This window comes from Rhinichthys klamathensis, unplaced genomic scaffold (genome assembly GCF_029890125.1).
Source record: "Rhinichthys klamathensis goyatoka isolate OS25496 unplaced genomic scaffold, OSU_Roscu_1.1 h1tg000123l_1, whole genome shotgun sequence".
NCBI classification, from domain to species: Eukaryota; Metazoa; Chordata; class Actinopteri; order Cypriniformes; family Leuciscidae; genus Rhinichthys; species Rhinichthys klamathensis.
The window spans coordinates 1,368,300-1,391,200 of record NW_026606660.1 but is presented as its reverse complement, the minus strand read 5'-3'; the positions used below and the strand labels follow the sequence as shown (position 1 = coordinate 1,391,200).

Genomic DNA, 22,901 nt, shown 5'->3' with positions numbered 1-22,901 from the left:
GTGCCTCAACCCGGGCAGAAGTAACCGCCGCAGCGCGTGCTTCCAGAGCCGGGTGAGAGGCACTGGATCCCGCCGGAGATAACTGAGATAGGGCGGAGCCCGTCTCAACGTCGCCGGTGAGATCCATCTGCGAACCCCAAGTCAAGCGCCGCCGCTCTGCCTCAACGGAAGCGGGACCCGAGCCTTGGGGAGCCCGCAGCAAACCACTCTCCTCGAAGAGCGATCGCCGCGAGCGCAGAGTTCTCAAGGGAAAACGCTCGCAATGCTCACAATCAGCCCACTCGAGAGCTGACTGGGCATGCTGCATTCCCAAACAAGCAACACACAGTTGGTGTGAATCCCCACCCGTGATGTATCGCGTACAGGGGGGAACACACTTCCTGTATTGCTGCTCGCTCGTCACTTTGACACTCATATTGTTTTTTTTATGTATATAAATAGATATATAGTGAAAAACTCCTGTCTAGAAACTAGAAACAGACAGACACAATCAATAGAATCAGACACACACAGAGCGCTTGCTGAAGTAACAAAAGCTGGCGGCTTGTGTATTCAGGGGATATTCATAGCTTCCTGGTCGATGACTTCACTCGCTGTGACGCTCCATCTCTCCATTGACTGATTTCATTCATGCTTCAGACGCGTTACGCTGGGGGGCGTTCCCACTGCGATTTCACGCAGCGATAGTTCCTGAAGGGGAACTAATGTTAACAAATACAACCTTTGATTTTATTAATGCATTAGTAAATGTTTTAATTAATATATTATATCAACTAAGATTAATAAATGCTGTAGAAGTATTGTTCATTCTTAGGTCATGTTAACTAAGGTAGTTAAAGCTGCAGTCCGGCGTTTTTCCTCATTATCGCATCTCTGTTTGAAATCCGCAATTGCAGTCATTCGCGGAATTATCAACTTTACGTGAGTTGTACTTCAACACCCTCGACACCGCACAGCGCGGATGAACACAATGTTTGAGGAGACTGTGTGAGGCTGTCAGTCACCACGCCGGTGTGGATACTGGCATTCAGAATCACAGATTATTCTTTTTGGAAGTATGACCAACATAAGAATTTTCACCGAAAAATGTCATCTGCACAAGTAAGAAACATCCACTTTTGTTCTGGTTCTGACATAGCAGTAAATCGCGCTGATTAAATCTAAAAATCGCTTATAAGTTATCATATCACGCAAAACCGTGCAAATTATACTTTGTTCTCAAATTGTTAATGTTATCAACGTCAGCATTGCGTGACTACATGTAATGTCCTTCCGATATGTATCCTTGTTTTCGCATGGGTCCGGTTGCAGTCTCTTTTTTTCTGTAGCCACTCCGAAGTCCGAACGAAGTCTTTTGCATTTTACAGCGGGTGAATCTGTTGTCACTGGTGATTGTCGTTTGAACCTTTCTGGATCCGCCATCAAATTGATAAGTTTAATTATATCAAGTGCAGTGAGAAAAGGCTATAAATATCCACCTCCAACATCCATACACGCAATTTAGCTTATACTAGCCGAGACTCCTCCTTTATGTGTACAGATGTGTGTGTACAGATGTGTGTGTACAGATGTGACGTAATGACGCAAAGACATGCTCGAATCTCCCATGGAAATCCACCAGTACCACTGGAATTAAAAACATTATTACAAGCTTACTGCTTTGAATCGAGCTAAGGCAAGCAGATAGTTTTGAACACTGGCTGGTTATGTATTTTCTCAAATATGTATTTTGGATAATTTTTAACCCAAAAAAAAGCTACGGACTGCAGCTTTAACTAATGAACCTTATTAGGGCCCAAGCCTTGAAAAGGCGAAGGCCCTATTGTTTTCCTAAGGATTAGTTATTAGGGCCCAAGCCTTGAAAAGGCGAAGGCCCTATTGTTTTCCTTAGGATTATTTTTTTTTATTTTTTTCTCTTTTATTTTTCTTACGACTATTCGGGCACTTTTGGGACCCTTAACGTGCCCGAAAACTCTTGAAACTTTGCACGCGGGTCAGAACCCGCGGCCATCAGGGTCGGGCTGAAGATGGTGCCCGGGCGTGGCAGGTGGGCTCGACAGCGCCCCCTGGAATGGGCTCCGAAAACATGGTCCATAAATCAAACACGCTTGCATGTAAGAATATGAAACTCAGTACAAATATAGATCTCATCGGTTCATATATACTTCATGCTCTTACTTTTTACCCCAGCCCAACAGGAAGTCGGCTATTTAGGGTTGTTTGTAAAACGCATACAATGGAATTTAAAGGTGCTCTAAGCGATGTCACGCGTTTTTTAGGCCAAAACATTTTTTGTCACATACAGCAAACATCTTCTCACTATCCGCTGGCTGCCTGTCCCCTGAACACACTGTAAAGAAACGCGATCTCTGTAGACAGCCCTGGCTCCACACACAGCAACAAAAACAAACTGCAGCGACCCGCTCCCCAAAACATAACAAACTGTTCTAGCCAATCACCGACAAGAAGGGTTTGGGGGTGTGGTTTGGGTGGTTAGTGTGCGGATGAGGAGGAGGGAGGGTCTAGCTAGCCTCCGTTTTGTTTGACAATAGTTCGAACGTCAACAAGAAGTGACGTCACCCAGGATCGCTTAGAGAACCTTTAAAGTACTCCTCCTAGAGAATTCAAAGAAATGCCACGAAACTCGGTGTGCATGAAGTCAAGACATTGAGGATGAAAAATTGCCAGGGGATTTTTGATATCTCGAACGGTTTGGCCGTGGCGAGGAAACGAATTTATGGCGAATAATGGAAACAGGAAGTGTGTTATAACTTCAGCATACAGTAACTGATCTTGATGAAACTTTAGCAGTGTGTTCGCTGTAAGAGGCCGATCACATGGATGTGACTATTGTGAGTCAAAGTTATAGCGCCACCAACTGGCAGCAGGAAGTGTGTCACTTTCAAAATGCTTTTAAATCACCCTCTTATTTTTACCCGATTTGCTTCAAACTTTATGTGTATAATGTAGACACACGCCAGATGTAGACCTGTCAAGGAAAAGGATTATTGATATCTTAGATACTGTTGCCATGGCAACGCATCAAACTTTAATATTCTTTTTGGATGCTTTTGAGACTCTTAGCATGCCTGAAATTGCTTAAAATTGCATGAAACTCGACAGACAGATCACATTTATTAGCCAGTAGACATGTGCAAAGTTTCAGAAACGGGCGTGGTGCAGGGACTCAGTAGCGCCACCTTTTGACAAAAGTGGGGGGGTTAGTTTTATAGTTTTACCTACAATCATAAAACTCGGTACGCATATTGTTCAGATCAAGCCGGATAACTTTCTAATTAACTGTCATTAGCTCAGACCAAGAGGAAGTCAGATATTTTGGTTTGAATATGGTCATTTTCTCTCTCTCTCTCTCTGAGCCAATATGGCAAGCCGTTTTAACATTTAATCATTTTAACCTACTAGTCTCTATTTTCATGCTTCTAGTACTTATTTTTTAGATACTAGTATCTATTCCATTAAGTACTAGTACTTATTCATTAGCGACTAGTGCTTATTCTTTAGTACTAGTGCCTATTATTTAGATACTAGTGCTTATTCTTTAGATATTCTTTTGAATACGTATTAGTAGCTATTGAATAAGTACTGGTATCTATTTAATAGGTACTAGTATCTAATGACTTAGTACTAGTATTTTTTCATCTATTAATAGGTACTAGTATCTAAAAGGTCATTTTCTCTCTCTCTCTCTCTGAGCCAATATGGCAAGCCGCTTTAACATTTAATCATTTTAACCTACTAGTCTCTATTTTCATGCTACTAGTACTTATTTTTTAGATACTAGTATCTATTCCATTAAGTACTAGTACTTATTCATTAGCGACTAGTGCTTATTCTGTTTAGAATATTCAAAGTGCTTATTCAATTTTTATGCTTATTTATATTTTCTGCTTATTCAATATTGCATCTAAAATGGAAGTGACTTGACGTGTGTGTGTGTGTGTGTGTGTGTGTGAGAGAGAGAGAGAGAGAGAGAGATTGTGTCTGTTACAGTGACAAGAGTTTAACCCTTTAAGGCCTTGTCTTTTTGGATATATATCTTTTTTTTATAAAAAAAATGTGCATACAACCCATATCTTTTAAATGTATTGTTTGCTTTAAATTAAATTAAGATTGTATGTTTGGTAATTGAACCTTAATAAATTTAAAATTAATGTGCTATATTTCAGATCAATATATTTGTTTTCCTTCATTTTAATCAACACTAACTTTATTCTCATCTGAATTATAAAATACAGCTGCGAGCAGCGATTACGGGCCCAAGCTGGTGGCACCGCAACCCCGGTGCCTTTAGTTACCTAAAGGCACCGGAGTGGCGGTGCCGCCGGCTTTGGCCCTTCATCGCTGCTCGCAGCTATATTTATATATATATATATATATATATATATATATATATAAACAACCCGGTGGCACCGCCACCCCGGTGCCTTTAGGGTTACTGTGCATGACGGGCAATATCGTAACTCCGCTTTGACCTTTGAGAAGATGTGTGCTGTAGAGCTGTGATGTGTGATGTGAGAAGATGTGTGCCTTTGAGAAGATGTGTGCTGTGTGCTGTGATGTGTGCTGTAGAGCAGCGATGAAGGGCCAAAGCCGGCGGCACCGCCACTCCGGTGCCTTTAAAGGCACCGGAGTGGCGGTGCCGCCGGCTTTGGCCCTTCATCGCTGCTCGCAGCTATATTTATATATATATATATATATATATATATATAAACAAGCCGGTGGCACCGCCACCCCGGTGCCTTTAGGGTTACTGTGCATGACGGGCAATATCGTAACTCCGCTTTGACCTTTGAGAAGATGTGTGCTGTAGAGCTTGCATTGGTGTGGGCTCTGCAAAAGTGTGCATTGAGGGCACATATCAACCACAAAGTATGCGTGAGCAACCTTCTGAAACCTAAAATGAAAAATGAGACACTCTACGGTCTCATGGACTTAATGGACACATGAAATAAGTACACAAGTTTGAAAGTTATATGAAGTGTGCCAAGACAGAATATTTGCCTGATCTGATTAGAAAAATAGTTGGTGTGTGTGTGTGTGTGTGTGTGTGTGTGTGTGTGTGTGTGTGTGTGTGTGTGTGTGTGTGTGTGTGTGTGTGTGTGTGTGTGTGTGTGTGTGTGAAGCGTGATTGAACAATGTAGACATAAAAACATACTCCGTCCTTTTGTTCATACAGGACATTATTCAAACTGCAAAGTGTTTACTTATATTTGTGTACAATCGCAATAAAACACAACATTGTGCTTTTGTCAAACTGTAAACTACAACTGTCACCCAACCAAAATCTCTTACACACACACACACACACACACACACACGCACACACACACACACACACACACACACACACACACACACATAGTTTAAAAGCATAAAAAAATCTTTTGGACATTCATCATATTGCATTGGTTTTCATTTATTGTCCTCGAACAGAGCCCTAATCTGTTTATTTTTTCAGTTACACATTCTACATTGATTAAAAAAGAAAAATCAAATGTGTTTTTATTTTATACATAAATAAATAATCTATCATTCAGATGAGAATAAAGTTAGTGTTAGTTCAAATTTTAAGGAAAACAAATATATGATCTGAAATATAGCACATTCATTTAAAATTCATTCAGGTTCAATTACCAAACATACAAATCTCAATGTAATTTAAAGCAAACAATACATTTAAAATATATGGGTTGTATGCTATTTTTATTATATAAAAAGATATATATCCAAAAAGACAAGGCCTAAACTTTAACAAGGGTTAAAAAATCACTGTAACAGACACAATCACACACACACACACACGTCAAATCACTTACATTTTAGATGCAATATTGACTTTTTTTTCTGTTTCAGCAGCGAAAATAGTTAAACAAAGATCACAGCAGAACCATCGAGGATCTCACAGCAACGCGTTCTCATTACTTAATGATTCAGCATTTTGAACGAATCGGTTGACTCAAAGATTCAACGACCAATCCATAATCTGTCTCATTCATGAATGACTCAGCCGTTCGAACGAATCGTTTGAACGAATGACTCAATGACTCGCTCATTAAGACGGTCGCCTGGCGGCACCTAATGACGGTTTAGTGATATTAAAAGTATCATTCTTTCCAACGATTGTTAATTAACTCATATTTGAAACATAAGCTATATATATATATATATATAATATATTTATATATATATATATATATATCTATATATATATATATATATATACATGTATATATATATGTACACACATTATATATACACAAAAATAAAATAAAAACACATTTGAAGCGTGTTTGCTTACTAAATTGTGAGCTGAACGAAAGTTGCAGCAAATATCAGCAACAGGAGTCAAATTTCATTAATCACGAGAGTGAAGAGCTGACTGAAAAGATGATGACGGAATAGGCTATTTTATGTAAAAGCCCCTATTTAAGCGAATCTATCATTGTACTCTTTTGTTGTTGTGTTTTCCGTGAAAAATAATAGACTATTGAACTCACAATTCAAGCAATCGGCCCCGTTATTGCACTAATTTTAAAGTGACACTAAAAAGTATGCAGCTGCACAGGCATTCATAATGGTGCGCGTCCATGGCGACGAGTGAGCAGAACAGAGCGAACGTTTTTTAGTTCATTTCTACTTCCATAGGAATTCCCTCAAGCGCTCTGCAAGCGCAACCCTTATCAATGTCCGTGTGGACGTCCTTATTTAAAAGCTCTCGGTCCTCAGTCACATGCTTGCCAAATATATGTATAAATATCATTTTGGACACAAGAGGGCAGTATGGCCCTATGTATAATTTTGTGTTTAAACTAACTATCACTCGAAGAGCCCCTCCCCCCCTCCCCACACAGACACACACACACACACACACACAGTTCGCCCGCGCCTCTCTCTCACACGCACACACACACACACACACACACACACACTCCAGCATTGCAATCTTGAGATCGCAGCGTGTTCATTATGCTGCGTTCACACCAAACTTTTATACTCTTTTGTTGTTGTGGTTTCCATGAAGAATAATAGGCTATTGAACTCACAATTCAAGCAATCGGCCCCAGAAAAGGCGCTAATTTTAAAATGAAACTAACGGCTGCACGGGCATTCATAACGGTGCGCGTCCACGGCGATGAGCGAGCAGAACTTTAGTTAATTCCTACTTCCATAGGAATTCCCTCGAGCGCTCTGCACGTGGCCATTATCAATGTCCCGTATTTAAAAGCTCTCGGTCCTCAGTCACATACCAAATATATGTATAATGTATATATAAATATAATTTTGGACACAAGAGGGCAGTATGGCCCTATGTATAATTTTGTGTTTAAACTAAACTGTCACACGAAGAGCCCCTCCCCCCCTCCCCACACAGACACAGACACACACACACGAATGGCAGGGTGCATTCTCTCTGTCAGAGGGAGAGGGAGAGAAAATTCTCAGAAACATCCACATTCAAACTAAAATATCTGACTTCCTCTTGGTCTGAGCTAATGACAGTTAATTAGAAAGTTGTCCGGCTTGATCTGAACAATATGCGTACCGAGTTTTATGATTGTAGGTAAAACTATAAAACTAACACCCCCACTTTTGTCAAAAGGTGGCGCTACTGAGTCCCTGCACCATGCCCGTTTCTGAAACTTTGCACATGTCTACTGGCTAATAAATCTGATCTGTCTGTCGAGTTTCATGCAATTTCAAGCAATTTCAGGCATGCTAAGTCTCAAAAGCATAAAAAAAGAATATTAAAATTTGATGCGTTGCCATGGCAACAGTATCTAAGATATCAAGAATCCATTCACAGGTCTACATCTGGCGTGTGTTTACATTATAGTAGTGAAGTTTGAAGCAAATCGGGTAAAAATAAGAGGGTGATTTCAAAGCATTTTGAAAGTGACACACTTCCTGCTGCCAGTTGGTGGCGCTATAACTTTGACTCACAATAGTCACATCCATGTGATCGGCCTCTTACAGCGAACACACTGCTGAAGTTTCATCAAGATCAGTCAATGTATGAAGAAGTTATAACACACTTCCTGTTTCCATTATTCGCCATAAATTCGTTTCCTCGCCACGGCCACACCGTTCGAGATATCAAAAATCCGTTCGCAATTTGGGATCCTCAATGTCTTGACTACATGCACACCGAGTTTGGAGACGAACGGCGGAATTCCCTAGGAGAAGTGTTTCAAATTCCTGAGCATGCGTTTCCAAACAACCCTAAATAGCCGACTTCCTGTTGGGCTGGCGTAAAAAGTAAGAGCATGAAGGATATATGAACCGATGAGATCTATATGTGTACCAAGTTTCAAATTATTACACGAAAGCGTGTTTGATTTATAGACCCAGTTTTCGGACCGCGTTCCAGGGGGCGCTGTCGAGCCCCCCTGCCACGCCCGGGTACCAGCTTCAGCCCGGCCCTGATGGCCGCGGGTTCTGACACGTGTGCAAAGTTTCAAGAGTTTTCGAGCACGTTAAGGGCCCCAAAAGTGCCCGAAAGGTTGATAGAAAAAGAATAATAATAATAATAATAATAATAAATAATCCTTAGGAAAACAATAGGGCCTTCGCCTTTTCAAGGCTTGGGCCCTAAAAAATAATCCTTAGGAAAACAATAGGGCCTTCGCCTTTTCAAGGCTTGGGCCCTAATAACTTATTACTGTATAAAATAAAAAATCCCGAATAATCCAGACCAACCAGAGCGCACTATTTCTACAACATCATCAGTGCTGAAGCGGAACTACCAGAGCCGTTCGGTAGATAGCGAGCAGATATTTTGTGTCACGTCGTGCACAATAACCCTAAAGGCACCAGGGTGGCGGTGCCACCGGCTTTTTATATATATATAAATATAGCTGCGAGCAGCGATGAAGGGCCAAAGCCGGCGGCACCGCCACCCCGGTGCCTTTAGGTAACTAAAGGAACTGGGGTTGCGGTGCCACCGGCTTGGGCCCGTAATCGCTGCTCGCAGCTATATTTATTATTATTATTATTCCGACTTATTATTATTATTTTACTACCTTTTTGACAATTTTGGGGCCCTTAACGTGCTCGAAAACTCTTGAAACTTTGCACACGGGTCAGAACCCGCGGCCATCAGGGCCGGGCTGAAGCTGGTACCCGGGCGTGGCAGGGGGGCTCGACAGCGCCCCCTGGAACGAGATTCGAAAACATGTCCATATATCAAACACGCTTGCATGTAATAATCTGAAACTGGCTACACCTATAGACATCATCGGGCCGAACAACTTTCCTGCTCTAAGTTTTACGGCAGCCCAACAGGAAGTCAGTTATTTGGGTTGTTTGGAAACGCATGCTCGGGAATTTGAAACACTTCTCCTAGGGGATTTATCCGTTCGTCAGCAAACTCGGTGTGCATGAAGTCAAGACATTGAGGATCCCAAATTGCGAACGGATTTTTGATATCTCGAACGGTTTGGCCGTGGCGAGGAAACGAAATTATGGCGAATAATGGAAACAGGAAGTGTGTTATAACTTCTTCATACATTAACTGATCTTGATGAAACTTCAGTAGTGTGTTCGTCGTAAGAGGCCGATCACATGGATGTGACTCTTGTGAGTTAAAGTTATAGCGCCACCAACTGGCAGAAGGAAGTGTGTCACTTTCAAATTGCTTTGAAATCACCCTCTTATTTTAACCCGATTTGCTTCAAACTTCACTACTATAATGTAAACACACGGCAGATGTAGACCTGTGAATGGATTCTTGATATCTTAGATACTGTTGTCGTGGCAACGCATCAAACTTTAACATTCTTTTTTTATGCTTTTGAGACTCTTAGCATACTTGAAATTGCATGAAACTCGACAGACACATCACATTTATTAGCCAGTAGATATGTGCAAAGTTTCAGAAACGGGCGTGGTGAGGGGCTCAGTAGCGCCACCTTTTGTCAAAAGTGGGGGGATTTATTTTATCTACAGTAATAAAAATCGGTATGTGTATTGTTCTCCTCGAGCCAGACAACTTTCTAATTTACACTCAATAGCTCCAACCAACAGGAAGTCAGATATTTTGGTTTGAAAATTGTCATTTTATGTCTCTCTCTCTCTCTGAGCCTACGTCTCTGTGTGTGTGTGTGTGTGTCTGTGAGTGTGGGGAGGGGGAGGGGGAGGGGGAGGGGGGCTAGATTAACCATTTGACTGCTGTGTGGTTTGGCCTGCATTAAAAAAGAAAATAAATGTCTTACGCCTTGTATTTTTTAAATAAGTTGTATTAATAAGTAAAGGCATATAACCAGTTGAATTGTAGTGCATTGAAAATAGTTTTATATAATTATTAGTTTATTAATTAAATTAACTTGGTCCATAAACTTGGTCAGAAAATTTGGTCCATAAATCAACACACACTTGCATGTAATATTATGAAACTCGGTACACATATAGATCTCATCGGGCCAAACAAGTTTTAGCCAGCCCAACAGGAAGTGGGCTATTTTGGTCTTAATGTGGATGTTTTGCAAAACCAGGCTCTACATTTTTACCCACTCCTCTTAAGTGGTTTATTTTATTACCACCAAACGTTTTCAACATGATGAAAATACATTAAAGAAGCATAATTGTGAATATCTATTGAATATCTCTAATTGTTTTGCTATGGCGAGGGATTAAAGTCATGTAAAAAAAATAAACACTAAAAGCCTCATATCTTCTAAAAATTTAATTACACACCATTTATTTCTAGATAAAATTATACAAATATCAGAACTAAACCCATTTTATTCTTGTTTTCAATTTAAGAATGATGTACAAGTTTAAAAACAGCCAGGATGCACTATTCAGTTAAAAAATAAATATATCAAATAATACATAGGGCTATACTGCCCTCTTGTGTTCAAAATCAGGTAGGCCTATTGTATTTTAGGTAGCTGCTATGTGACTCCGAGAATATTTTCTCACCGGTTATTTGACGTGTAACACCGGGGGCTTTTAAATCGCTAAGTTAAAAGTGAAAGTAAAGTAAGGACATTTATAGTGGTGGCGCTCACAGTGCGCTCGAATGAATTTCTATGGAAGTAGAAATGAAAAAACATTCGCTCTGTTTTGCTCGCTCGTCGCCATGGACGCCATTGCCAGTGCAGCCGCATACTTTTTAGTGTCACTTTAAAATTAGCACCATATCGGGGGCCGATTGTTTCCGGTTTTCAGGGAAAACACAACAACAAAAGAGTAAATGACAGATTCGCTTCAATAGGCGCTTTTACACAAAATATTCCGTCATAATTTTTCCAGTCAGCTCTTCACTCTCGTGATTAATGAATTTTGACTCCTGTTGCTGATCTTTGCTGCGACTTTCGTTCTGCTCACAATTTAGTAAGCAAACATGTTCAAGTTTTAATTGTAGTGACTAAATGATTTTATTATACACACACACCAAATTGACGGTGGGGGGCCATGGTATATTTAAATCTGCATATTGTAATATCTGCTGGGCACCCCTAGTCTAGTCTTATTAAATGTATGCTTCATTTTTCATTTTTAATTTGTAAATTTGATCAATAAATTCAATTATTTAGAATAATAAGACACTATATGGCTGTTACTCTAGGTAGGGGTGATCAAATTAAATCGTTTACACTGAAAAATAACAATGCATTAAATAATGTTATGAGATTGTTTTAAATATGAGTTGGAAAGAATAATACTTTTAAACATAACACTAAACCGTCATTAGGTGTCGCCAGGCGACCGTCTTAATGAGCGAGTCATTGATTCATTCGTTCAAATGATTCGTTCGAACGACTGAGTCATTCATGAATGAGACAGATGTTTATGGATTGGTCATTGAATCTTTGAGTATTATTCTTTAGTACTAGTGGCTATTCTTTAGATACTAGTGCTTATTCTTTAGATATTCTTTTGAATGCGTATTAGTAGCTAATGAATAAGTACTGGTATCTATTTAATAGGTACTAGTATCTAATGACTTAGTACTAGTATTTATTGAATAAATACTAGTATCTATTAATAGGTACTAGTATCTAAAAGGTCATTTTCTCTCTCTCTCTCTCTCTGAGCCAATGTGGCAAGCCGTTTTAACATTTAATCATTTTAACCTACTAGTCTCTATTTTCATGCTACTAGTACTTATTTTTTAGATACTAGTATCTATTCCATTAAGTACTAGTACTTATTCATTAGCGACTAGTGCTTATTCTGTTTAGAATATTCAAAGTGCTTATTAGTTTAACCCTTTAAGGCCTTGTCTTTTTGGATATATATCTTTTTTTTATAAAAAAAAAATGTGCATACAACCCATATATTTTAAATGTACTGTTTGCTTTAAATTAAATTAAGATTGTATGTTTGGTTTTTGAACCTAAATAAATTTAAAACTAATGTGCTATATTTCAGATCAATATATTTGTTTTCCTTCATTTTAATCAACACTAACTTTATTCTCATCTGAATTATAAATAACTTATTTCTGTATAAAATAAAAAATCCCGAATAATCCAGACCAACCAGAGCACACTATTTCTACAACATCATCAGTGCTGTAGCGGAACTACCAGAGCCGTTCGGCAGATAGCGAGCAGATATTTTGTGTCACGTTGTGCACAATAACCCTAAAGGCACCAGGGTGGCGGTGCCACCGGCTTTTATATATATATATATATATATATATATATATATATATATAAATATAGCTGCGAGCAGCGATGAAGGGCCAAAGCTGGCGGCACCGCCACCCCGGGTTGCGGTGCCACCGGCTTGGGCCCGTAATCGCTGCTCGCAGCTATATTTGTAAAGTGTTACCCAATAATCATACTTTTGTTTGGATAGGGGTATTATTTTTAGATATTTAAAAATATTAATTGAGTCATTTTAAACTAAATATTTAAGACATTCAGTGTTATTTTAGATACTACTGAGCATTTTAATAAGGTGTTTGGTCCACATCAAACGAAATAATTTAAAGAACAGTTAACATCATGAAAATGGCTTTCCCAACTTACCAGGCTGTTCGGGACATGATGTAATAAATATCGGGTTTCTGGAAGCCATTGAAGGTGGAGGATATGGTTACAGTGTAGGCACCCATGTTCTCGAACAGCAGCCAGTCGCCCACCTGCATGTCCGGCAGGCTGCACTGCTCCACAATGCGGTCGAGCCCATCACAGGTGGGTCCCCAAATACTGCATGGGTACATGCGCTCATCAGGCTTGGGTTTCTACAAAAGAGTACGGGTTACGGGTTAGTTTTCCATTATCGAACTAAAAAAAAAAAAAGGATAATCTGATGGGCTAAACATTTCCACACCTTGTGCAGAGTGGGCAAGACATGCGCAAGGTTGGTCAGAATGCAGTTGAAGGAACCATAAACGCCATCATTCACGTAGTACATCAAGGTTCGGTCATTGGTCCCATCCTCTTCTTCTGAAGTGGGGGAAAAAATTAAACCAAGTCAGTCATCACATTTATTCATATGGCGCTCCAATGAGGATTCAATTCAGGTCAATAATAGTGTCAATACTGCAAATTTCAACAATTACACAAAAAGTTCAATTCAGCTAAAAGCAGCTCTAAAGAAGACGAGTGTCATTATTCAGCTCAAGTCAGTTCAATGTTGATTAAATTCAGTTCAATAACAGTGACGATGCTGCAAATTAGAGTCATAACCCATCTCAGTTCAGTTCAAATTTTCTTATCCGATTGTGTCAGTGCAGTGAAATCGATAATATTGCTGAATATAAAGAGCATATTAGAAACAAACATGGTTTTGGATGTTAGCTTTTACCGTCAGAGGCCGATTGCTCCTTCATGATGACCTTTTTGGCAATGATGTTGACCGCCAGTGTGTATGCAGACGCCACGTAAAAGCGGCCAGGTTCAGAAATGATCCTTACGCCGGAGTCAGCAGGGAAGTATTTATCCAGTGCAGGGTTAATCACAGCAGCGATCTGCAAAAAAAAAAAAAAAAGTTTATCTAAACGTCTTTGATCACCTTTGATTTAAAAAAAAAAATTTTTTACCTCTTCAAATTTCAGTTTGGTGTCATCTGAGCCTGGAAAGCCTCCACCAATATCAATCAGGGTCATGTTATATCCCAGCTCCGCCTGGTGGACAATGCATTTTTCAGATTAATTATACACTATCGCAGAAATGAGGGCGTTTTTTGAATTTCTACAGTAAAAGGCCACTCACCCCCATGTCAAACACACAGCGTGCATCTGAGATGGCCTGCCTGTATGTCTCCGGATCAGTGCATGCGCTGCCCACATGGAAACTGACTCCGATCACATCCAGCCCAAGCTCCTTCGCCCTCTCCAGCAACAACCGGCTGCTCTTTAACGTGGCACCAAACTTCATACTTAATCTGCACACGGCCGTGGAGTCGTCAGTGATGATACGGAGAACCAGTCTGCAGACACAGAGAATGGGTTTAATGGTCATGAAAACCTTGTCACAGTCTTCCATTTCTTTTATTAGTCTGTAGTGGTCAACCAATATTTGTTTTTTTTACATTATCGACATTATAAGTGTCATGAGTGGGACTTTCATTTTGATTGAGAACACCTGAGCACAGACTTAGTCTTTACTTAGTCTTTAACAGTTAATTTCTTAAGTTTGACAGATTTGTTATATTAAAATTTTGGTTTCACATTATTTGGATGGTCCCTTTTACACATTCGGTTGACTATAAGAAAAGTTGCACCTACATCTATACTAACTCTCACTAGAGTGTTAGTAGAGTATTAGTAGACTGGTAGGGTTAGGGATATAATAAGTTGACATGTAGTTGCAAAGTTACTTACAGTCTGTAGAATGTCTGTTGGAGGAGCATCACAATAAACAGTTGGCAGATACTCTAATGAGAGTTAGTTGACATGTAGTTGCAAAGTTACTTATAGTCAACAGGATGTTCAAAAGGGACCATCAAAATAAAGTGTTACCAAAATTGTTTTCCAAGTTGAAAAATAGTTAAGTAAATTGTATGTAAAATACAATTGCAGTAATTGTTATGCTTGTTTACTATCAATACATTTAATATATATATATTTATATATATAATATCGGTCGACCACTATTAATTTGTGTACTGAAAGTGAGAAATGGGCTGTGTCCGAAATCTTCACTCAAACCACTACTCCCTAACCCAGTGGTCTCAAACTCGCGGCCCGAGGGCCATTTGAGGCCCGCGGGGTGATATTTTGTGGCCCCCTACTTGACATTAAAGTTTAATGTTAGTGCGGCCCGTCGTTGCGTGTGCCGCGTTTTTATTTTTTTTATCCCTTATGGGCTACCATAGATAGTCTCGTGACAGCTTACGGTGGGTTTGTTGTCAATAGTTGTCATAGACAACCGCGAAGTACAAACATACTGCGCCTGGAAAAAATGAGCGCGTCGCTTCAATTATGAGCGGGCTTGCCGCGTGCCTACATTTGAAATAACGAACTTGAGCGCGCAAAATATGTGAGCGCGATATGTGAACGGCCCCTTGGCGAGCTACCACCAATCAGGCCTCAAGCTACTGGTAGCTCACGAGCGACGTGTTGGAGACCCCTGCTCTAAAACAATGTGAGAATAGTCATTTTGAGCTTGTAATATGTGTCCAACAGGTTGATAAGAAGGTTTGCTTTGATTTGTGCAAAGTCAGTAATTTGCCTGAGACACTATACATGTGTAGAAAGAATTCAATAAGACGGGCAGACATGACTGCAAATATTTGTATTTCAAAAGCAATAATTATTTTTCTAAGTATAATAAAAGGAAATGTGCCTTCCAAAAAAACATTCAATATCATATTGAAAATAAAAAGGACATGAGGAAATATAAGTACCACAAATATGTGTTATAAGGAAAAGATAAAGAAAGTTTGTAAAATGAACTTCAACTGTCAGAAGGACAGCTCATGAAGAACCAATCATGTACAGAAAGGAATGCTCAAATTCAGAGGAACAGATCAGAAGAAACGTTAATAATAAATATTGAGAAGATTGGATCAGTTGTGCTCCTTTTTTTGGAATACTTGAATACTATTTTTTTGTGGAATACTTGATGCGGCCCAGCCTGACCCCGACTCTACCTCCAGCGGCCCCCAGTTAAGTTGAGTTTGAGACCCCTGCCCTAACCCCTATGTAGGGGGTAGGGAGTAGAGCACTATATAGTGAGCACACCAGCATAATAGAAACACCACTTTCAGACAGTACTCGATCGTCTCTCGGCGCCATTGATTATGTCATTACTGTCGCACTATTTAAACGCGCCATCATCTGTCAGCTGGTGCCGAGCCAGCTCTGGGCTAAATAGATTTTTTTTTTTTATAAATACATTACATTATATTGAGCTTATTTCTACAAAATTGTAAAATTAAAAGTCATTTCTGGCCGTTTCTGTTATAATGCGTTACTCCACACATGATTATAACTTATAAACATAAATAAAATTAATACACATATTTCATATATTTTCATTTTCGCGCCACACCGTTTTCTCTTGCCTGTCGACATTAGGGGAAAAAAACAGATCTACGTTATCAAATATCTTGCTCATAATACTCTTAATAAAACAGCTTTTAGACTCTGTGGAGATGCCACTCAATATTTATCTTTTTTGTTTGTTTGTTCTCGTGATTCAGAAGATTTTGCGGATTAGCAAAAGAAACAGGATTTCTAGACACAGAAAACGACGTGCTGTTCTTGCTACGCTAGCGAGACGTCGTCAAATTGTAAGTTAAAGATGAAGATGATGCTGATAGGTCTTTTACGATCAGCGCAATGCATGATGGTATGTAGGGCTTGGGTTAGTGACCATCGGTTGTACACTACTTTTCAAAATGCATTCTGGGATACATTGAGTGGACTATATAGGGTATAATAATCATCACTATACATTCGGACAGCACTACAAAATGGCCAGCTCACTATATAGTCCACTATATAGTGAGTAGTGGGAGTTCTCTTACGAGAGGTTCACTCGTATTGCGTAAGTTTAGCTTACGCTACGGGAAAGATTCATCTTCTCGAGATATTGAAGCCAAAAAATTATCCTTAATTTTGTATATGTTGTCAACGCAATGCAGCAGCTAGCAAACCTAGAGCAGGCATTCTAGCGCGCTCATAGGCTGCCCTGCGGGAACTGCACAGCCTACCAGTGAGCCCGACGTGACGTCACGTCCAATCAAGGGCGTTCGCGCCCTCGCCGCGTCCTAGCCCGCCAGAATGGCCGTGGCTTAGCGTATATAAGCGGGGCTCGGAGGCTGATTCTCTGATTTTCATCTCTTCAGCGAAGCTGCTCGCATCGCTGGACCTTGAGAAGCCGCCGCCGTTGAAACAGCGACAAAGCAAGCTAGGACAGTGACTGAGGAAGCCGGCCGCCTTCGCCACCTTCAGCCTTCCGAAGCGAGCTACGCTATCCGGCGTTGTATCCTTTTTCTCATTGCAAATCCGAGCATCTAAAAGAGCACGAGCGTCTTTTTAAAGATGCCTCGGTCCACTTGCGGCTCGTGCAGAGCCCCTCTCAGTGTCGGAGACCGCCACGTTATATGCGCTCTCTGCCTGGGACAGGAACATGCTGCTCTTGCCCTCTCTTCGGGAGGATGTGAGCACTGTGAGGATCTTCCGATGTTGACCCTGCGGGCTCGACTCGAAGCCTTCCAGGACGAACCTATCTCTCCGCCCTTTGCTGCACCTTTGCTGCACCGCGCAGGAGTCCCTCCCTCGAGCCTCGCCGACGCCCTCCCCGCCTCTTCTCACCGACGCGCAGCCGCCGGCTAAGGCCCGCCCTGCCGTCGAGTCTGAGGACGACGCGGATGGACCCGCTGCAGGAGATAGCTGTTCCATCCTAGCTTCGGATAGCGAGGACTGGTCGAGCTCTCAACGCTCCGCCTCCTCTTCTATTCAGGAGTCTGGGAGAACACGCGCTGGAGCGGAAGCCGAACTGTTGCGCCTCCTGTCACAGGCCGTCCACCGCCTCGGGCTCGAGTGGTCACCACCTCAGGAGCCCGCCCCCAACAGGCTTGATGGCTGCTTTCTTCAGAGAATCAGAGAATCTCAGCAGCCATCAGCAGCCATCAGAGAATCAGAGAAGCGCCGTCAAGCGCCCGCTTCCAGGCCCGTGCCCTTCCTCCCTGAGCTGCACTCAGAACTGGCTAAATCATGGAATGCCCCTTTCTCCGTGAGGCTTCATTCCTCTGTCTCCGCGTCGCTCTCCCAAGTGGACGGCGCCGCCGAGAAGGGATATAGCTCCATTCCAAAGGTCGAGGAAGCTGTCGCAGCGCACCTTTGCCCGCCCTCCGCGAGATGGCACTCAAAGTCTGCCCTACCATCTAAAGCCTGCAGGCCCACATCTGCCCTTGTCGGTCGCGCATACGCCGCCGCCGGACAAGCAGCTTCCGACCTGCACTCGATGGCTGTTCTACAAATTCTCAAAGCCGATCTCCTCCGTGAGTGGGACGAGAAAGGCCGGGACCCAGCTGCCGTTACGGATCTGAGGAGCGCGACGGATCACTCCCTTCGCGCTACCAAGTCTGCGGCCCAGGCCCTGGGGAGATGCATGGCCTCGTTAACTGTAACTGAGAGGCACCTTTGGCTGACGCTGGCTGACATGAGAGAGTCTGAGCGATCCGTTTTCCTCGACGCCCCTCTTTCACCCTCCGGTCTCTTCGGCCCAGCAGTGAACGGGATCGTCAAACATTTTTCTGAGGTGCAGAAAACGTCGCAAGCCATGAACCTGTTCCTGCCGCGTCGCGCTAGCTCCGCTGCAGGTCGCTCATGTGACCAGCCGCCTGCACGAGCCGCCACGCAGGGCCCAGCTCAGCCCAGACAAACCTGAGCACGCGAAGCACTCCTAGCGCCATCAGGAGGAAAAAGACGGTTGTGTCTCGCTGCGGCCGGACCACCGTCAAAACTTCTAGCCCTGTCAGTCCCCTCATCTCAGGCTACTGCAGTGGATCATTTAGCAGTCAACGAGTCGGTTACACAACCCGCTCGCCTGCACACAAACGCCGTTTTTACGGCGACCCAGAGAAATCTCATAAAGAGCAAGTTATCTGGTTATCCGGCTCATGCCGAAGGTGTTTTATGTGTAGTAAAAGTGCCCACAACCCAGTGTTCACCCCTACATGTAAACACAACACTTCCCGTGTCTCACATAGAGCCCAATCTCATGAAGCAGGCAAATGCTGCTCGAGTGTTGCCCATAGCAGATGTGCCCATGTGCACACATCTTCTATCTGCCCGCTCTGTCATACGGCCAAGCCACGCGCTTCACATAAAGCCGCGCGCGCACCACAGTGCGCAGTCCCACATGAGCCACAATATAAACGTAAGTCTCGTACCCGCTCACAAGCGCTCACGTTTACTAACTCGCGCTTCGCCAGTGCTGTTAAACACACGCCACAAAGCGCAAGCTCATGCCGGTCAATCTATGGTTGTAAGTCGCACGTCCGCCCACGAGCGCCCGCGCTTACAAGCCTGCACGCCTCTCAAGGCGCCGCTCGCGCATCACAATGTGATCACAAAGCTCCCCCCATTCACAGTAATCGGGAAGCTGCATATGAAACAGCCTGTCACTGTTTTCAGCGAGCCGCCCCATATGGGAATCTCCTTCGGTTCAGTCTCTCGAGCCCGCACAGCGCGGCGACCAGAGCCCGGAGTCCATTCTACAATTAGCTGCACATATAAAAGCATAGGGAAAACATCCCAGGGGTATCGAAGTGGGTGCTAAGCACTATAAAGCAGGGTTATGCGTTACAGTTCGCCCGCCGTCCCCCTCAGTTTCGAGCGCGGACCGCGACGACAGTGAAAGCAGAAGTAGCACACCTACTTCACTCAGAAATAACAAAACGGCTGTGCAAAGGGGCCATAGAACTGGTACCGCCTTCTCTGAGCGAGTCAGGCTTTTACAGCCGTTATTTTCTCGTGCCCAAGAAGGACGGGGGACTCAGACCCATACTGGATTTGAGGCATGTGAACAAAGCTCTTATGAAAAGACCGTTCAAAATGCTTACAACCAGACAACTGACTCTAAAGTCATCCTCAAGCCTAGACATGGTTACGTTCCCAAAGTGGTTGGCACCCCATTCAGAGCACAGGTCATTTCTCTATCGGCTCTGCCAGCATCAGATAGTGAAAGTAATGTTAATCTCCTCTGCCCAGTCAGAGCTCTGAGATTGTACATTACGCGCTCCGCCCCATTCAGGCGCTCTGAGCAGCTGTTTGTTTCTTTCGGTGGGCGCACTAAAGGTCTCGCCTCCTCGAAACAGAGCCTGTCCAGGTGGATAGTAGACGCAATCGCAGCCGCTTACACGGCAAAAGGTCTGCAGTGCCCCTTGGGCATCACGGCTCATTCCACTAGAGGCGTGGCCTCGTCGTGTGCATGGTCAAGCGGAATTTCCATTCAAGACATATGTGTGGCGGCGGGCTGGTCCTCCCCATCCACCTTTGTCAGGTTTTATAACCTAGAAGTTCCCGCCCTGCAGGCGAAACTGCTGTCTGTTTAAGTGAGAGGCTAGCCCTTTCCAGATACTATCGTGCGCAGACTACCCTCACATGAATTCAGCTCTTCTGGTTGAGCTGCGCTGTTTCAGGTTGTGTGCTATATATGCCTATACACCGGCCACACACAGCCGCTCTGTATTGCCTGTCAGTGCTTGTTTACACGCGCTTATACGCTCATAGTACTCGCGCTTATGCTCACGCTTATGTACATGCGTGTTGTTCCCACTTTCTGGGTTCACAGAAGTGCTGTGACTCATGAGGTGGATGCGGGCGCGCACGGCGTAGACAATGGGTTCCCGTAGTGTAAGCTAAACTTATGCAATACGAGAGAACCTCTCGTAAGAGAACGATACTGGTTACTAACGTAACCTCGGTTCTCTTAGAAGAGGGAACGAGTATTACGTAACCTGCCGTGCTAAACGCGACAAGCGCTATATAAGCCCCGCTTATATACGCTAAGCCACGCCCATTCTGGTGGGCTAGGACGCGGCGAGGGCGCTTGGACGTGACGTCACGTCGGGCTCACTGGTAGGCTGTGCAGTTCCCGCAGGGCAGCCTATGAGCGCGCTAGAATGCCCGCTCTAGGTCTCCTAGCTGCTGCACTGCGTTGACAACATATACAAAATTAAGGATAATTTTTTGGCTTCAATATGTCGAGAAGATGAATCTTTCCCGAAGCGTAAGCTAAACTTACGCAATACTCGTTCCCTCTTCTAGAGAGAACCGAGGTTACGTTAGTAACCAGTATCGATTTCGGACACAGCCATGGTTTTCTAGCGACGTTACTCACTTGGCACTATCATGGCATCGTGCAACCTTCATGAGCTCCACGTCGCTGTCAAACGTCATCATCTGCACGCCGTGAGCGGAGGCGTATTTGATCTGAGACACCTGCTTGCAGGGGTTAGCATAGATGATCCTGCTGGAGTCCACACCCACAGACTGCACGAGCTGGATCTCCGTCTAGCAGAGGAGCAGAGGATTGAAAGTCAGGTTAATACAGGATTAAAGCTGCTAAACATACTTAGTTTTTGCTGCTGAGGTTATTGAGACACATGGAGAAGTCACATTTGCGATTTAAGGGACTTGAATGAAGGATCTTCCATACCTTGCTCGCACAGTCGAATCCCGCTCCCAGAGACGCCAGTGTCGAGACAACAGCCTTGCTGTCGTTGCACTTCACTGCGTAGAACGGAGTGATTCGGGGTAAAACACGCAACCAACGGAGGTGCTTCTTCAGGACGTCACCCAGGTCAGCCACGTAGAAGGCATCTTTGTCATCCTAAAGGAAGAGAAGAGATGTGATCAGAACTCTTGACTGTATATGCAGCCCCATTTAGGAACAAATGGAAGTATATCAAGATGAATTATAGTGCGCGAATCTCATGAAAACGTGACCGTGTCACATTTCATCACAAAAACCTTGTGCATAAACAAAAGGAGCCATATTCTTTTATATTAACATTTATTATTTTTTACAGCAATTAAAGCAAGACACCACAGGTGAATAGGGTTAAAAAAACGACATCATACTTCCCAGCTGACTGATTATATTAAGACTTGCAAACATTCTCTTTAGTTTTCTGAAATATTATGTTAAAATACACAAATGAGCATGATCTAATTAAAAACACACTTTTATACATACATTTTCAGAACAGAAATCGGAACGTTAGATAAAGCCAGATTCAAAATTCTTGTTTTATTTTGTTGACATATTAAAGTTCTCATCACTCCATAAATCAGACAACACTGCCAACAACCAGAAAAAAAAAAAAACATGTTTTTAGAAATAAAATGTTGTATAAAATCAGGCAAAAGATATTTGGGGGGGGGGGTTACCTCTGTAAAAACCTTCATAATAATATATATGGAAAGTATAAGTGAAAAGACAACATTCATGTAAAAAAAAAGCCAAATAGCCCCAAATCTCAAAATTGCCGAAAAAAACATTCCTTGCCTTAGGCGGACAAGTAGGGATGCAGGTATAAAAGAAAGGGTTAACTCACCGATAAGGATGGCTCGTTGATCTTCTGTTCCACGATATCCCGTGCACAGAATCCCTCCTCCAGGAAGGTGAAGTTTGAGTCTGATCCAGTCAGTGTGGTCATCGTGTTTGTTCAAGAATTGATTGCAAAAAAAACTGTAAAAGAAAATGACAGGGGTGTTATAAAAGTGACCTCTAAGATAACAGACTTTACTCTGACTGATAGTCTTTCCTTGAATTCAACAGCCACAGTGTCCTCAAACAAGCACCTTATCTTTGCTCCAATGACTCTGTACAGGACGACTATCACAGCTACTGTGCGGTTACAGTGTCCACTAATCTCTAGTATTTTAATATAAATGAGATACCATTAGAGTTCTCTTACGAGAGGTTCTCTCATACTGCGTAATATCTTACGCTAGGGGAAAA

General features: G+C 42.6%; 1 protein-coding gene across 1 annotated transcript in view; it reads right to left on the bottom strand.

The window, feature by feature from the left end:
- LOC130088876 (ornithine decarboxylase-like) overlaps positions 1 to 22,640 on the bottom strand; it is a 50,906-nt gene extending 28,266 nt beyond the window's left edge. Inside the window, exons 1-8 of the mRNA XM_056255853.1 lie at positions 22,495 to 22,640; positions 21,594 to 21,767; positions 21,276 to 21,448; positions 14,190 to 14,406; positions 14,018 to 14,101; positions 13,783 to 13,945; positions 13,306 to 13,421; positions 13,002 to 13,216 (exon numbers count right to left, since the gene is read on the bottom strand). Of these exons, the coding sequence (XP_056111828.1) occupies positions 13,002 to 13,216; positions 13,306 to 13,421; positions 13,783 to 13,945; positions 14,018 to 14,101; positions 14,190 to 14,406; positions 21,276 to 21,448; positions 21,594 to 21,767; positions 22,495 to 22,596 (1,244 nt within the window). The 5' untranslated portion in view covers positions 22,597 to 22,640. The remainder of the gene's footprint in view (positions 1 to 13,001; positions 13,217 to 13,305; positions 13,422 to 13,782; positions 13,946 to 14,017; positions 14,102 to 14,189; positions 14,407 to 21,275; positions 21,449 to 21,593; positions 21,768 to 22,494) is intronic.
- Between the last annotated feature and the right edge of the window lie 261 nt (positions 22,641 to 22,901).